This window comes from Glycine max, chromosome 18, assembly GCF_000004515.6.
Source record: "Glycine max cultivar Williams 82 chromosome 18, Glycine_max_v4.0, whole genome shotgun sequence".
In the NCBI taxonomy this organism is placed as follows: Eukaryota; Viridiplantae; Streptophyta; class Magnoliopsida; order Fabales; family Fabaceae; genus Glycine; species Glycine max.
Genome location: NC_038254.2, coordinates 53,539,563 through 53,557,258, shown reverse-complemented (window position 1 = coordinate 53,557,258; position 17,696 = coordinate 53,539,563). Strand labels below are relative to the sequence as shown.

General features: G+C 34.8%; 1 protein-coding gene and 1 long non-coding RNA gene across 2 annotated transcripts; both read left to right on the top strand.

Annotated features, from left to right (window-relative positions):
- The first annotated feature begins 1,224 nt into the window (after positions 1-1,224).
- On the top strand, positions 1,225-16,411 carry LOC100803412 (sister chromatid cohesion 1 protein 4). The gene is made up of 14 exons (XM_003551645.5): positions 1,225-1,900; positions 5,066-5,327; positions 5,647-5,744; positions 5,864-5,913; positions 6,425-6,508; positions 6,725-7,685; positions 9,571-10,011; positions 10,118-10,268; positions 11,089-11,225; positions 11,962-12,962; positions 14,078-14,105; positions 14,639-14,744; positions 15,232-15,361; positions 15,892-16,411. The coding sequence occupies exons 1-14, from the start codon at positions 1,777-1,779 to the stop codon at positions 15,988-15,990; spliced, it is 3,672 nt and encodes a 1,223-aa protein (XP_003551693.1). The 5' UTR covers positions 1,225-1,776; the 3' UTR covers positions 15,991-16,411.
- LOC121174040 (uncharacterized) lies at positions 7,714-9,388 on the top strand. The gene is made up of 2 exons (XR_005889732.1): positions 7,714-8,515; positions 8,616-9,388. It is a non-coding gene; the product is annotated as an uncharacterized lncRNA (long non-coding RNA).
- Positions 16,412-17,696: the final 1,285 nt, after the last annotated feature.

Below are 17,696 nucleotides of genomic sequence, written 5' to 3'. Positions count from 1 at the left end.
TAATACTCAAAGCTTTAAATGTTACAATTTTCTTCAGAGACAAACTTAACTCAAACAAGGCGGTAAGTCGAGTGGTGGAAGTCTTGACTTTTTATAATTCATCAAAATCTCACACCCTGGGAAGCTTAATTGGACTTGAGATAAAATCTTATAAATATTAGGGAAAAATAACTTCTCTTTATTCATATTGATTAAAAATTGTACAACTATAAAAAAGACACCATAAATAAAAACGAAAAGATCACATATTTGTTTAAGTTCAATGTGGCTTGACCCCTGTGCCTACATATACGCTCTCAAATTTGTTTAATGTGGTTTAGTCACTCATCATATATCCTTACATCCAGAACAAAGTTCAGAGACAAATTAGATAAACTTGCAAATCTTCTCTCTCTGTGACACCTCTCACGTAGGGTCTTAAGACTGAGTGGTTTTTCTCATATCTTTCTCTATATAATTTAAATGAGAAATCCCTAATTTATCAATAGTATCTCTAAAATTTAAACAAATTCTAAAGATAAAATAATATATTATAATCTAAATCTAAACCGTATAATAGGGATTTAAAATTATAAATTTTGAGTTGTTTCCCAACAATCATTTTCTTAGTTAAAATTTTTAATTTCATCTTCAATATGTGCGTTATGCAGCTCACACATTTTTTTGATATATTTCCTAATCTACTCTCCATGAATATCAGATGGTCTCGACTAACACCATTAGTTATTGTTATTGGAACACACACATTTCTTTATTCTTTATTTATATTGACCCAATTAAAGAAAAAACAACACCATAAACAAACAAAATTATCATAAAATTATTTAACGGGGTTTTATCTTTTATACCTACATTGTTTATTCATTAAAACATAGTTTGATCCCTCATGTATGCTTCTATGCTTTTGAAATCTTCTCCCACATAACCCTGTCTTTCTCTCACATAGGATAGGTGACCCGCTTATTATTCTCTCATCTTTAAAACTTAAAAAAAAATTTGAGAAAAAATATTTAAATTAAAATAGAAAAAAAAGAATTGTGATACTCACTCTTTTTTCCTTGAGGGGTGTGGACGGGGTAGGAGTAAGTTTGAAAGAAAACTTATAAACAGTTAAATCAAATAAATCTTCTCATTAAAATAAGTTGACAAGTGTCAATGTTTTAATGGTTCCGTCTCTTATTCGATTTGTTCACTTCGGAGGAAATAGCATTCCTCAAGATGAGATTAGATTAGATTTAGATGTTTGACTTATTATATTTGGAAAATTATATCAAACCCGAAACCGATTCGGTTTTCCGCTGGACAGACAAAGATCGCTCTCATCTCTGTTCAAATTTCAATTTCAAACTTAGTATTACTCCAAATTTCAATCTCTCCCCATTTTCACTTCTAATTTTCAATTCCCACTTATTTCGGAATCACGCTCACTCACTCTAGACTAGTATTACCCCAAATTTCAATTCCCACTCATCCACCTAGGGTTTTCTTTCCCACTTCGAAGCTATGCTCAATTTCAATTCTTCTCTCGCTCCGCGTTTCGGCGAACGAATGACGCCGTTCTGGTGAGCTTTGGATTCGTTTCCTTTCGTTCCCCAACGCGGATTCGTTGCTCTCGTTTCTCACGCGATTGTTGGAGGAGTCGTATCGTGTTGCGTTTGTTGACCGAGGAGGTTCAATTAGGGTTTCTCGAATTCGGTTTTGTGATGGGGATTTAGGTTTTGACGAACGTTGGTGTTGTTGTTTTTGTGGAGTGGGGAATTTGTGAAGCTAAGAGGGATGTTTTACTCACAGTTTATTTTGGCCAAGAAAGGGCCACTTGGGACTATATGGATAGCTGCGCATTTGGAGAGGAAGCTCCGGAAGAACCAGGTGGCAGATACCGACATTGGCGTCTCCGTAGGTGTGTTTGTTTTGTTCCGCGCTTTTTAATTTGAGTTTTTAATGCGTGGAGAGTTTTGTTTTGTTAGCTAGCAGTGTAATTTATGGTTGCAATTACTGTTTTAGGAGGCTTTGTTTTAATGAGGATGCAACAGTTTGTTTTGTTGTTTCCTGATCTGATTACCTTGTGGGGTTTAATTTAATCGTTGTGGTTTTGGTTATGTGGATAGTTAGTTATTAGTTACAGTTAAGAAAATTATGCAGCTATGGGTTTTCTGGAATGTGAAAACTTTCTCCACTAATTGTGGAAATTGAAAGAGCTATTGTGGTGACAGTGGCACTAACTTTGAGCATTGATGGGTTGTACCAATAGGCTAACTAAAACAAGAGCTACTGCTTAGACTTGTAATTATGCATAGGGTAACAGGTAACGACTTTAGTGGGATTTGAGAGTGGTAAGGAGGGTAGTGAATTGGCAAGGGCATTTGTGTAGTTAATTAGTTATTGATCTAAGTGGTTGAAGTATTTTCTGAAGATTTATTTGTTGTTTGTTACTTGTTGCTAGAGTTTTTCTTCTCGTCATCCTTGTGGTGCTTTGCTCATAGCAACTTTTGTGGGGTTCTGTTTTTTTGCAGAAAAACTAGAAGTCTCTTGTTTCATGTATTGTTGAGTTTGTTCAAGCTTAAGAGAGTGTCTTATATTCTTTTGAGGGGAAAAATATGTAAGGATACTGAGAATGTTTTTCCTAGGGATTCTAAATATTACATTCTCTGCTATCTACAGGAATAAAAAACAACAGTAGTTCTGAGACCAAATTAGATGATGAATGGGATGGCAGAATATAGAACAAAGTGAAGGATGTTAGAATTAGAAACCTGGCAATGTGATAATTTCTAATCGAAGCTTAATAGATTATGCCTAAGGGAGCATGGGTGCATTTGGATAAACAACTTAATTAAGTGGTTGTTCAATAGGCTCTTATCACGTAAGGTCTTATGCCGTGAATTTTCCTGTGAAACATTTTGGAACAAGCTAAAAGGAGCCTATTTTGATAAGCTACACAAAGAAGCTTATAGAAATAATCTGAAAAGAACTTATGAGAGTCATAAGTAAGTTATTTTCATAAGCTCCCTATAAGCTCTTCCGAAGGGCCCTTTTGTGTACTTGAAATTAGAAAACACTACAAAAGGCATAGTATAAGGTGACTGGCTAGAAAGAACACTCTCAGAAGAGGGTGACTTGACTTACTGAAAAAGGAGCCTAATAGGATCAGTAAGTCCTCAGCACAGTCCCACAAGAAGTCCTCCGCATTGTGTATGCTCCTTTGTGGAGGATTTCTTGTGGGACTCTGCTGAGGACTTACTGATCCTATTAGGCTAGTGTGAGGACTGTCTACCATTATTAATGCCATTTTGTGACCATGATAGTTGTCTGCATTTAATTTAGTTATTCCTTTAAGTGTTTGAATTGTTCTTATGGTTTGTTTCTCTTTAAATCCTTATTTCCATGCTATAAATACTCTGAGATATACCATTCTTTTATTCTTTACGGAATTGGGAAACCAATTAGGGGAATTTTGGAAGAAGACCCAGCTAGAGTGGTTTGATGTATGCCTCCTGGTTATTATTCACCTAAAATCACGGATGCTGCACCTTCCATTGGAAATTTGTTTAGTCATGATGTAGTCCTTATTTTTGGGCTTTTTTATTTCCATAAATAATCAATTAGTGGCTAAATCCACGTTTTTTAAAGTTTGAGGGCCAAATTCATCAATATGGAAGTACAGGGACCTTGACCATGATTTACAAAAAAGGTAGGGACTAAAAACACATTTTTCCTGTGTTGAAATTATGGGGTTTTAGGTATAAAGGGAGGAAAGAAATAAAATATAATCAATGAGATGTATTATAATGTATTGATGTGCTCATAAAACCTAAAGCACCAACACTTATTTATACTAATCACAATCCTAATTAGTCAGTAAAATAAATATAATTAGGAAATAAGGTAACCTATCCTTTGATATACTGAAGAAATAGGGAAACTAAACCTGGAGGATAATATAAGATATTTTCATAAATATAGGAAGTTACTCAAGTGAGATTGCTTTGCTATTGGGGAAATGAGAATATGAAAATAGATCATGGAATCTTATTTGAATAGTCAAGATTTAAATATAAATGTGCTTGACTTCTTTAAATGGTCATTGTAATTACTATCTTTTAATCTTGACCATCCATATTTGATTGTATGTTTAAGATTTACAGTTGTCACATTCTTAACATAAAAACTGTTCTCATTTGACATTTGATAGATAGATAGCTAAAGGTACAAAGTAACACGGAGATTAGAAAGCCTTGTTATGTGAGGGCTTGAAAGACTAAAAAAGTACAGATAGACAAACATGTACTACCATTGAGCTTTCCAATCCGTTTGCTTATCTGCTACAGACACCTACTGAAAGATACCATAAGCTCTGTTCAAAAGAGAGTCAGAAAAGACAATTTTGTCTCACAAGTCCACAACAACTTCGTTTGTTGGCCAAAAGGATTTCCTAATATACAGACATGTTTTTTCAAAGAAAATGTTCCAAAGAACAATGCAGATTGCTCACTGCCATAGTTTCTTCCCCTCGGTCCAAATGAAATTCCTGAAGTTGATTGTAAGAAATTGATCTAGATAAAAGGGACCCAGGTGTCAGCAAATCCTTAAAATATTAAATTCCAGATGAATCTATCCGTAGTGCATTGTAAAACAAATGTGAACAACTGTTTCTGAACTAGAGCCTTTTGTGGTCCCCTAATTTTTTGGCATATTGTTAGTTTATTGATCTTCCATGTTGGTTGTGCTTTTCTTCTCTTCAACATCTTAATGAAATTATTCTTTTAGGCAAAATAATAATAATAATAATAATAATATATCGGTCTTAAGAGAAGGAGTTAACAATGGTTGGGAACTTGGGATAATCTGAGAGGAGGATTAGTTATAGCTATATATGGGGAATGAGCGAGGACTATCCTATACTTGCATGAAATCATTGTGATTGATTAAATTTTGTTATGGCACATGAAGAGGGAAATTAATATTCCTTTGTAGGTTGTACGTGAACGTGCTGCATTTGGTGTTGTCTAATTTTGATCATATTTTATCATCTCATACTTATTTAGTCAATTTTATGAATGAACAGATTCCATTCTTTTCCCTGAAGTACCAATTGCACTCCGTTTGTCCAGCCATCTTCTACTTGGTGTGGTGAGGATATATTCTAGAAAGGTGAATTACCTTTTTGATGACTGCAGTGAAGCCTTGCTTAAGATTAAGCAAGCTTTTCGTTCCACAGCAGTTGATTTGCCACCTGAAGAGTCCACTGCACCTTACCATTCCATCACCTTACCTGAGACTTTTGATCTTGATGATTTTGAACTACCAGATAATGACATTCTTCAAGGGTTAGTTCCTAAATACTTGATTATATGATCATTCATAGCTTTAGCTATTGCTTACTTCAGTGAGGACATTTTTACTCAAGTTGGTTTTTATCTAATTTAATTTGCTTCATTTCATTTGAAACCATCTGTCTGTGATAATGTTCTTTTAGATGACTGATACAAATTTTATGATAATGCCAGAATTTTTAAGTTGAGGATAGTTTATTTGGCTGTGCTTTTTCAGAATTGCTCTATATTCTAAATGGTCATTTTATGTAAGATGGTGAAGATAGGTATATTGGTTTATTAACGGAAGAATTTATATGTTGTGAACTTGCAGTAACTATGTTGATCACCATGTCAGTACTAGGGAGCAGATTACACTGCAAGATTCTATGGAGGGTGTGGTTTACACTACTTCACAGTTTGGCTTGGATGGTTAGTATACATTTTTGTCTCTTTCTGTTTCTCTTTGTACTGATTTCTTGATAGTGAATTTTGAATATGCTATGGAGAGATCTGTGCTATGCAATTTTAATGGCAAACATGTCTTGCAGAGCGCTTTGGTGACGGTGATGCTTCTCAAATTGGGTTAGACCTTGATGAGGTAATTTGTCTTTTTATTTTTTGGTTTTCAGCAGCATCCCATGCATAGAGCTGATTGATGAAATGTGATCTATGTGGTTTTAAGGCTCTAGCGTACTGATTTGGATATTATGGTTTGTTGTCTGGTTATAACTAGGAAGTATAAATGTAAGATGTGCCACATTGGTGGCGATATACTAGAGTGATATATTCATCTGAGATTTACAGGCCTGGTATGCCTGATATAAATCTGTCATTTGCATCATTGTATTCGTAGATCTGTGTTGTTCATTTATCTGTCAGGAATAGGAATGCTTTGCTGTTGTCTACCATCTTTTTTTGAGTAAAGGTATGAACCTTTGGTGGTTATTGGAGCACTGTTATGCTTGATTTGACTTGGTATATCTGTAAGCAAAGTATATTGCTGTGTATTACTGTGGAAAATAATTGATTTTAAATTGACTATGTACAATTGTACATACATTTTTCTTATTTTACCTCTGGAGATTTTAATTTGATTTTGATAAAATCAGGTTTTGTTAAATGACAAAGCTGCTACTTCAGAGCATGATGGCTTTGGTGCTAGTCTTCATCAAAATGATGAAAAGAAACCGGAGGTAAGCAAAACTTAAGATGAAAGACAGTGGAAGCAAGATTGACTTGATATTTTAAAATATTTGCATGTCTATCAATCTTTGGTTTTATTTCTTGTTGCATGCTTCAATTTTCTCTCTTTTCTTTGTTGGAAAGTGGATGAAATGAAAGCAGTTCTGTTAACTAACCGACCGTCTTTTCTTGTGGTTTTAATCAGTTATCTGAATTATTTTGAACAGATTGATGATTTACCCACTGCTGCTGAAGTCAGTAAATATGCTGAAGGTCCATCAACCCCTGGACTGGAAGAGCCAAATTTATTTGGAACTCAGATGGATCAGGGCAATAATGAAGTTGATTATCATAATTCAGCAGATTTAATATCACTGGAGGCCACACAGAAAGAATCGCTGAATCACCAAAGGGAGAATGATGCAATTGATTGCTCCTTGCAAAATAATGGGAATCATATTTCTTTAGATTTGCATCATGAAGATAATGCCTGCGATCTGGTTGAAATGGATAGCAAAAAAGAGAAGCAGGAGCATTTAGCATGCCTGGTTGTAATGAAGGATCAAGAAAATTTGATACCTAATGATCATTGCTTAATGTCATTACCCTTGGTGGACTCTTCCAATAAAGACTACCCTACCACCCTGTTACCAGAATGTGAAGGTGGGATGATCAATGCTTCTGATGTAGCTGAGAAGGAGGAGGACTTACAAGATGGAGTTTTGGCAAACAATAACCTAGTTTCTGCTCCTTTGGCAAATTTTGTTGTTTCTGCTCCTTTGATGAACAATGAAAAAGTTGCTTCTCCTTCTCATGTTACTTCTGATCAAGAGGACCTCTCATGTAAACCGCTGTCTAACAACATGGATGAATCTCGGGGTCCAGGATCTGATGGTCATTTGCTGGATGGTAACACATTATCAAAGCATGAAGTTCTGAATGACATTGAAATTTCTAAGAGTGAGGGGCAATCCTGTCTGTTTGACGATGCTCCAGTATCCAATGTTATCAGTCCTCTAGGATCACCTGGTAGACCTGAAGTTGTTGATGAGGAAGCTCAGGCCTCTCAAGAACTGAAGGAAGCAGAGACTTTAAACCATGTATCTCATGAAGCTGTGCAGCCCACTGAATCAATCCTTCGGCCATGCATGTCCCATCTGGGCCAGCCTTCTCTGTCATTTGTTGAAGGTATTATAGAACAAATTAATATCTCATGATTTATATTAATTTAGCTTTGGTCTTATATAGTGGACTATAGCCCCGTTATAGCAGTGTAGCATAGCGGAGTGGTCCCTGACTGCTACAGGGGGCCACTTCAGCGGAGCAGTTCAGTGTAGTGTCTGTCGCGGGCAAAATAGTGGTTGTAATGGACTGGATGGCAGCACTATTTCTTGATTCTAAAAAGTCCCTCTAAACACTAACTTTGGGCATGTTTGGTGGAGGCTACTTTCGGAATTTCACTTCCCCAAACAATATTTTGCTTATAAAATCATTCAAAAAGTTGTTGCTTCTCACTTTCTCCCTCAACCCAACCCTCGCTTCCATGTATGACGTGTCGCCGTCTCTTGACCTCATTTCTCTCTCAATCCAGCACTCTGATGACTAGTTTCTCACTTTCTCCACCCCTTTTTTCTTTATAATTTCATTCCCTGCATCATTATATAAACTATATTAAAAATTTCAGAAAAGTGACTATCCCACTATATCATTTTTGGGGCCAGCTGCCATACGTCACTATCTGGTATTTAAAACACTGAATTAAATTATTCACTTTTCTCTTTCTTCATTTACTCTGCTGTAACCGCTGAAGTGAAATGAGTACATTGCAAGTATTTCTGGTATCAGTGTTGTTAATAATATCACAATGAAATCGTGAACTTTCACAATTTCATGATCTTGCTGCCTACTTCTGAGCTGGATCGTGAGTAAAATCGTGAAGCGGTGGGATTGGAGTAAGATTGTAGTAGGATCGGTGTGAAATCAAACTTTTTTCCTTCTTCTAATCTTGGTTTTTTCAGGTCGGCAACTTTGCATGCGCGATCTGGTTTGATACACATGTTTTTTTAACCTATTTTTTGTGCCCTAAATTGATACTTTCTGCTTCTCCCCCATTTTCAGACCTAGACGAACACTGCCTACTTTCTCCCTCTCCCTCTCGTCTTAGAATCGACTTGACCCACTTTCCTGTGATAGTTTGCTCCTGTGCTTGTGGTGTGTTCAGTATCTCTCATTCTTGACCCTCTCTGTCTGCTGTGACCGTGACTGCGTGCTCTGTTTTGCTCTCTTGTTCTTGACTTGGTTATTAAATTTCAAATTTTGTTTTATTGTTTTCATTCATATCTTTCTTTTTCCATATCTTCTATGTGTGTGTATATATACATATGTATGTACAAATTACATTTTGGTAGGATCTTACTATCCTTGTTAAGATCCTTTGTTTTAAGATCTTGCAACCCCCTCCCAATCCTAAGCTGGATCTTGATCTTGATAACATTGTCTGTTACTATAAATTTATAATACAATTTTGTATTTTTTTCCTTTGGATAAGAAAAGTATTTATCAAGAAAGAAAAGGAACTACAGGGTCTTCTAAATACAGATTTTAGCATTTCTTTCCGACTAAATACACCAAGGAACTGCAGCCTGAGAACACTGCCAAAGCTTTTTGGCATCTTTCCTATTACCAAATCCTCTGATCATACTGGGTCTTCTAAAGGTCCTTGGGACAAACCAGTGTTTCACCAAAAACACTGAACAAGTTATTCCAAAGATGCTGGTGGGCAATGCAAAAACAAATGAGAAAAAGATTCAGAACTCATTTCGATATTGAACATTGTGTCACCATGATGTTGTGTTGACTTTTACATTTTGACCTATGTTTCCCATTTGAAATTTCTTTTTCTTTTCTGCGTGGGTAATTAACATTATAGTGATAGTACCCTCTTTTTGTAATTTCAGTTGATTCTGTTTGGTTGTTAAGTTACTCCATTTAATTGTATAATCTTGTTGATGGACATTATTAAACATCCTAAATTTCATTTTTTTTAGTAATCTGTTGCTTATACTTTTTACAGGTGAAAAATGTCATGTAACTGATGCTTCAAATCCTGCTTTAAGTTACCAAGAGACTATGGAGCCTTCTGTATCTAAAGAAACACCTAATTCAGGGAAAACTGATATGCAACTTGAGAGTCAGATATTTAGTAATAAAGTAGAAAGTATTAACAGATCTGCTGCTACTGACATGCCAGAGCCTGAAAAGTTGCTCTCAGCTTACCAACATGATGGTGAAGCAAATGATTTGCTGATGGCATCTACTCCTGACAATCAGGGTGCAACTGAAGGCCATACAGGTGCTGCAGGAGAAAAATACATCTCCGGTAAAAAACGTAGCTACACAGAAAGTACTCTTACAGTGCAGAGTATGGATTTGATTGAATCTTACACGGGAGCTCAATCCAAGAGAACTGCTGAGTCTGTTCCCGATGATGATGATCTACTGTCATCTATATTAGGTATAACAGTGGACTTTTAATGCTTTTTGCTATATATTTGGTTACAGTGTGTATTTTCCTTGAGAATTAGGTTGAGGCTGAATGAAAGAATTTGTTGTTGGTTCAGTTGGTAGAAAGTCTTCAGTCTTGAAAATGAAGCCCAGTCCTGCAGCCCCTGAAATAGCATCAATGAAGCGTGTTCGTTCTGCTTCTGCACCACGTACTAGTGCCTTAAAGAGGAAGGTGCATATGGATGATATGATGGTCTTGCATGGCGAGTATGTTTTTACTATGTTCCATCCTTTCATTTGTACATATCTATACACTTCATTTTATATACTGATTTAAATAGAGTGAAAAACATAATATTGTTTGTCACTGATTTTTCTAATCTTTCAGATATGAGAGATCTATCTTTCTCCCTTCTTTTTACTATTTCTGATAATTGATATTGGTACTTGTTGGATATCCCACATCAACTAGTGATATGGCCAAAATAAAGTATACAAGTGAGGGACAACCTTCACCTTACAAGCCGGTTTTGTGGGGTTGAGTTAAGCCCAAACCCAAATTCTAAAAGTATTCTTTTTTCTCTATTAATTGGCAAGGCAAACCTGACTGAGCAATTGATTTTGTTTTATTAAAGTTGGAAGAAGAGAGAAATTTTCAGATCTGCTGAGTTTTTTTTGTATCCTTGATATATGATTTATAGTATGTTAAAAATAGCTGGGATCAATATTGGATGGTTATCCAGTTACCTGGGAAGATATCAGACCCTTTTATTTAGAACTCTACTTTTTCCACTAGTTGTTACCCATTGTAATGGTCCCAAATTAGTCACTCCTTGTTTGTCCTATGTGCTAGGCATATAGTAACTTTTATTTTCTAAAGGATAACTTGAGAACTGATATGCTGCATAAATTGACTGGCAATAGTTGTAACTTGTGATATACCCAAATTTTTTCTACTTTAATACTTTGATCCCATTTCATTTTATTTCAAATTTATCAAGCCATTTTTTGTTTTTTGCCTTATTTAGCATACCATTTTCCTTTTGGTTACCAGAATACTAATGCTTTTTCCTCTTTTCTTCTGAAGTACAATACGCCAACAATTGACAAATACGGAAGACATTCGTCGCATACGGAAAAAAGCTCCTTGCACTCGTCATGAGATTTTAATGATTCAAAGACAATTTTTGGAGGATGAAATTTTCCATGAACCAATATTTATGGGTGAGTTGTGCCTTTTGCTATGTTTATGTTGTGCTGTTGATTATTTGGAGTATTTGTTCTAACCTCTCTCACCCCCTTCTTAAACAAGTTAAAATCCCTGGAACAATGTGATCATGTCCATCACTAATAATTTTCATTTATGTTTTTACTATTTCCTTCACAAAATCCTGAAAACAGAAAACAAATGAAAATAAGGTGGTGATATTTTTGTTACTTCTAGTGAAAATATATCAACTGAAAATGATAACATAAAACAAACAAAGCACATCCTAGTACATTTTATGTTTTGCATTGCAACTTTTTTGTTGTACATTAATTTTGAAATGAGGAAAAGGAATACTTGTATGATCATACATTGCATCAAATCAACTGTTATTCTAATGAGGACACTTTCTTCTATTAGTGAGGTTTCTATTGTATTTTCTTTCATCTCTAATATTTTTTAGAGTTGGATATTAAGTAAATGTTGTTGATGATATTTTACTAGTTAACCTTTTATGATTTGGGCAGACTAAAGTGATCTACTAAATGTTGTTTCTGCATCTATGGGATGGTTATATCAGTTCATTTTAAATTGTTGTCAATTGCTTTTCAAAAACATATTTTCATGAGACATGGCCATCATTATTTGGTTAACCTATTTTCATTTAATTTAATTTCACATATAGCCTCATCATAATCTTTTCTGAAATTTACACCTATCATTATCTTATGTCAATTCTGTCATATCTTCCAGATTTGTCTACTGATTTGACTATTCTGCGAAATGAGACATTTGATCTGACTGGAATCAAGGTTATTGAGTATGGTTTAGATAGTTCTTCTGTAGAAAAAACAAATGATCAAGAGTCCTATTCTAGAACACATACTGAAATTCATGGAGTGGAGGGTAATAATGAACCTATGGCAGTCCAACTCCAAGAAGATGCAGAAGTGCAACCTACTGAGGTACCTGTTTTGTCTGAGAGTCATCAGTCTAAGGTTAACTTGGGATCTCATGATATTGATGCTCATGGGCACACGAGTATTATTTCTCATGTGGAGGAGCTTGACAGTTCTCAAAATGTTGAATTGAACAATCTCAGAGCAAATATTGCAGTTTCTGAAGCTGAGAATTGCTCTGTTGGCCCTGGGCATGAATCTTCATCCTTAACTGAAGTCTTCGAAAATGATTTTGCTGCATCACTGGCTCTCATGGATAAAACCAATGATCTCGTTGATTCTATCCATTCAAATATATTGAGCATTCCAAATGCTGAGAATTTGAATACAATCCCTATTCTAGAGGATGACTTTGTGGAGGATCAAAGTGATAGAAATGGAGTAGGTGCTATTAAGTGTAGCATGGAAACTGGAACACAAGTTCAAACAGATGGTGTGGATGCCAATGATTTATATACATCCTTGGCCACTGGTTCTACAGAAACTGATGAATTTACTAATATTCAGGCTTCCTTTAATGGTGACCTACCATTGGAGGAAAATGGAAACAGCTTGCTAGGGCAGTTAAATGAGGATCAAATTGTTGCTTCTGGCATGGATTGTGATGACAAGGATGCAAGGCCTGACTGCATATTTATTGAAAATGCTAAAGTAGATTGCTTACAATCTGAAGCACTTGGATTAGATGAAAAAGAGAGTTTGTTGAAAGATGAAGAAATCCCTGTCTGTCAGGAAGCTGAACTACAAAGTACAATGTGCCCTGAAATTAGGAGTCCTTTAGTAGATCAGAATGATGTAAGTTCTCTGGTTTGCCTTAAGCTAGATGTCTCTTTTCATATATTTTATTTGTTGGATTTGTCTCTTTTTCTTTTACTAGACTCATTTAACATATCTGATATACCTGACAAAAGAATTATTATTGGCAGAAATATGTTTTTATTTCAAGATTTTTTTTTAATTGAAACTGTAATGCTGGACATGGTTGAATACAATTTGGTAGTGAGTTCTTGATTTTAAGCAGGAGCGGGAATTGGATTTTGAAAGTGATGGTCTTCATATATCATTTTTTGCACTTTCTTTGTTCTCACAACAATTAAAGCTAATTTGCTGGGACTAATGTGTTTTGACTTCAATCCTTTTCTGTCTTGTCAATATTTTGTTGCTTTGTATCATGCCCTATTTTTAGTGCTATTTCCTGAAGCAGTTGGTGCTTATCATGCCATATTTTTAGTGTTGTTTCTTGAAGCTGATCATGTTCAACATATGCTGTAGCCTAACATGCAGTATTGTATTGAAGCTATAAGTGCAATAAGAAGCATGCAGGATTGTATTTCATTGATTTCCATATAAATTAACTACTCAAGCCTTACATTCGTTGTGAATAGAAGTAGCAGCCCTAAAATTAAATTTGGTACCAAAGAGATATGATGCAGTAAGGTAACCCTAAGCTCCTAAGGTTCAGGAACATAGTAATGCTAGTCATAGCCTGTATTTTTTAACATTGCAACAATTCTGCCCACCACTTTTATCATTAAGGTAGTAGTGTTGAGCGCCTCATCTTACTCGAAAGGCCCTCCATTCTACCAGCAATTCCCTAACTTCTTGCACTCTGCCGCTTCTCATTGACATTGCCTTAAACTGCACCTTTGACATTATTCTTTTTTTAACCTGTAAACTTTTTTTTAATTGTGCTTGTTCATGTTCTCTTTCTACCGAAGTGTTTTAAATATCTGTTATTATTATGGTTCTGCATTGCTGTGACAGATAAGTATCTTTGAAATTTGATTTTGAAACAAAATGTGATGTGTTACTAGCCTTTGGCTAGGCAGTTTTAATTAAGATGCTGTTTATGTGATATTTCTTTACTATTTTTTTCTTGCCTAATTGAGTTCTATGGCTATATGGTGCAGGAAAATGACATGATTGCTAATGACACAGGTTTGCTTCTAAATGCTTTTCACGGTTTATTTTAAGTTCTAAATGCTTTTCACGGTTTATTTTAAGAAAGTGCCTTAATATTTATAACCATATGGAATTGATCTAATCAAAGAGTAACCACTTGAGTGTTACCACAATTAGAAGGCTCTCCATTTCCTTTTCCTGGAATTGTAGAAAAGCTGTATTTATAGTAGGAGAGTATGTATAGTTGTCTATCAAGTAGCCTTCTGCCATCTAATTAATTAGTTAATTTTAATCACCGATTAATCGCCCAGAGTCCATCAATCTCCATTTTAGATGCCGGCTTCCTTTCCTCCACACTTCCTTCATGACTCTTATAATAGAAGTTATTTTGTGCAGCTTATTGTTAGTGGACACTGGTTCCACCCTTGTCAATTAGTTGGGAATATGCAAATAAATATTAATGTCTGACAAATTTAGGCTTTGGTGAAGCAGGAGATTGAAGCTTTTATTACTGCTATTTTTTTTATGTTTCTTTGATTTGTATTAATTCATTCTGTGTATGCTCCCAGGGTTTTTGAATGTTGGTGATGATGAGATAATTGGGGATGATGATGATTATCAATCATGTGCTGAAGGAACTAACCTTGAAAATAGCGGATGGTCTTCCAGAACCAGGTTTGTTTGTACAAAACTCCAGTAACTGACCTTTCTCTGCATAGAAAATAATTGCACTATTTTTCCCTCATTGCTGTTTTGCTAATCATTACATTTTGCTGTGCCTATGTGGGTGGTACATGAGTTCTTTCTTACACTTAGTACAGTTGGAATACTTTCCTTTCTTTTAAAATTCCCCCCAGCCATTTCCTTAGATGGGATGGATTCCTAGAAAATATGGCCAAGTCACTGCATCTGCAATTAAAAGGCCTCTTTCACTTGGAAGAAGCCCGTAATTTATGGTTGTGTGCAGATGATTCAGTTTTAAGTCATCTTGACAAAGTAACATTTAACAATGAACTGAAATGTATTTTATCTGGATCTGGATTGTGTAGGATCATATTTCAATTTTGTGTAAATTCATTTGAGTTTGGTAAGATTTTTCTGTGGTGATTCCTGGTTTCACGTATATTATATTTCAATAGCTAACTAATGCATTTATCAACAGGGCTGTTGCCAATTATCTGCAGACTGTGTTTGATAAGGAAGATCTACATGGAAGAAAGGAGTTGCATCTTAACAATTTATTAGTTGGTAAAACACGGAAGGAAGCATCTCGGATGTTTTTTGAAACTCTGGTATGCTGTTGAGAATTATTCTACATATACAACATTTATTGTCTAATGATCTTGTTGGCATTAATTTAACATCTCATGTTTAGGATTATAATAATTGAAATATTTTATTGGAGATGAAGAGAGAGAAATTATTAACAATGGGCCAAGGATGACATCTTTTGAAAGCACCCAAGAGAGATGGTGGTAAAAGTGAATGAAAGAGAAAAACTAATAATTAGCAGGGTTGCCCAATCTCTCTGCAAGTCGGAGTCAGTACCCTTAAAACAATGTTGAGCTGAACACCAATTGTGCTGTGAACAGTGTCTCAAATTCTAAATCTGGGTCATAAAACATGTTCTATTGATTTAATTTTAATGCTAGTTCTTAGTTGAATATTTGTTTGGAGGGTCACAGCTCACATTTATGTTGTGAGATTTTTCTAGTGCTTTCACACCTTGGATGTGCTTCTTAATATGCTTTGTTTGAATTCTTCAAAGGCTTACTTAGCAACTTTTGCTCTGGTTCATATTTAATTTCAACCATGATTGCAGGTTCTCAAGACAAGGGATTATGTCCATGTAGAACAGACAAAACCCTTTGCCAATGTTAGCATAAAACCTCGAATGAAGCTTATGAAGTCAGATTTCTGAAACCTCATGTAGGAGTGGCAGATATAGTTGTAAAGATCCATTCGGTGGTAGTTTGGCACTTTGGCTGGAATCTGCAGGGTTGGGATAATATTTTCAACATTTTCTCCCCGATTCTAGCTGTGGCTTTTCATTTATAATTTTTTGGAGATAGGATTTAGCTGTTCAGTTTTAGTTCTTCAATGGCCGGGGGGTTGAAGTGGGCACTTGTACCATCCTATTGATTATTCTGGGTCCTAATGTATATATTTTTGTAAAATGTCATAATTTGTAACTGACAGATGCTAATTTGTACTGGTATGTTGTTTAAACGCATCCCTCCATGTAAGAATGTTCTGCTTTCTCTAGGCATCAGATTTATGTAACAGAAAGCACCTTGTAATTTAACTGTTCGGGGACAAGGTACATCATTTCTGTACTTTTATTTGTATAGTATCTAACTGTATTTATCCTTTTATGAGTGTGTAGTTTTCTATACATAAGTGAGTGTTTGGATTTTTTTTTAAAAAAATAGTGAACCATGAAAAATATCTTTTGAACATAAAATATGGATCGTAAGTTTGGTTATTTCGTGTGGTCCAAGGACAAAGGATCATAATAATTTACGGGGATTTTCTGTTTGCACCTAGCATATTTCGGAAAAATAAAAATATTCTTATGCATAGTCTATACAGATTAGTAATTCATTAGCAATTCATATTGTTAATATTATGTTAAAAATATGCTTTACAAAATAATTTGAAAATAATGGCTACTTTTATTTGTATAGTATCTAACTGTATTTATTCTTTTATGAGTATGTAGTTTTCTATACATAAGTGAGTGTTTGGATTTTTTTAAAAAAATAGTGAACCATGAAAAATATCTTTTGAACATAAAATATGGATTGTAAGTTTGGTTATTTCGTGGGGTTTAAGGACAAAGGATCAAAATAATCTATGGGGATTTTCTTTCTCCAACTAGTATATTTCAAAAAAATAAAAATGTTTTATGAAATTAAAAAAAAGGCTCATGTAGGTCTTAAATAAGTGTCCTTCACGTTATTAATGTAACACTTTAACCAACTAATCTAATAAGTTAATTATATTAAAAATAATTAATATCATTATATATAATATTAAAATTTGGGATGTATATTTAATACAAGTATTTGGTTTCCCCCCTCAAAGCCATGTTAATCCTTTTTTAAATAGTGTGAAAATGGTTCTCTTTATTTTTCTCTAACAGCTCCGTTCCTTCCTCAGTATTAGCCTCACAACTAATAACCCTTTACTCCGTTCAAAAAATTGTTAATAAAAGCTGATTTCATAACTAATAAAGAGGCATTTAAAGAAAATAATTTTTAAAATTTGTACTGATGTGGGACAATAAAAGACAGCAACAATATATTCTTCCGTTTTCCATTGTCCAACAACAACTGCTGAGCTTGTTTACATTATTGATGAAGAACTGCACAGCGTCTTCACTCGCAATGGAAATGGTCTCATTTTCACCAAAGAAATTTCTCTTACAGAAGCTTCTTGTGGCCATTATGTTTTGTTTTTGGTCGTTAACCAAACGCTGGTTTGCCTTGGAGTTGTTAAACCTCAATCTTGGTTGGAAACGTGTTTAATTTTAAAAGAGAAAACATGGTCATAAACCGAGCTTATAAATTTTTTTACATCATCATCCAATAATTTTCTATGTATAGTAAGATAAGTTTGTTGATA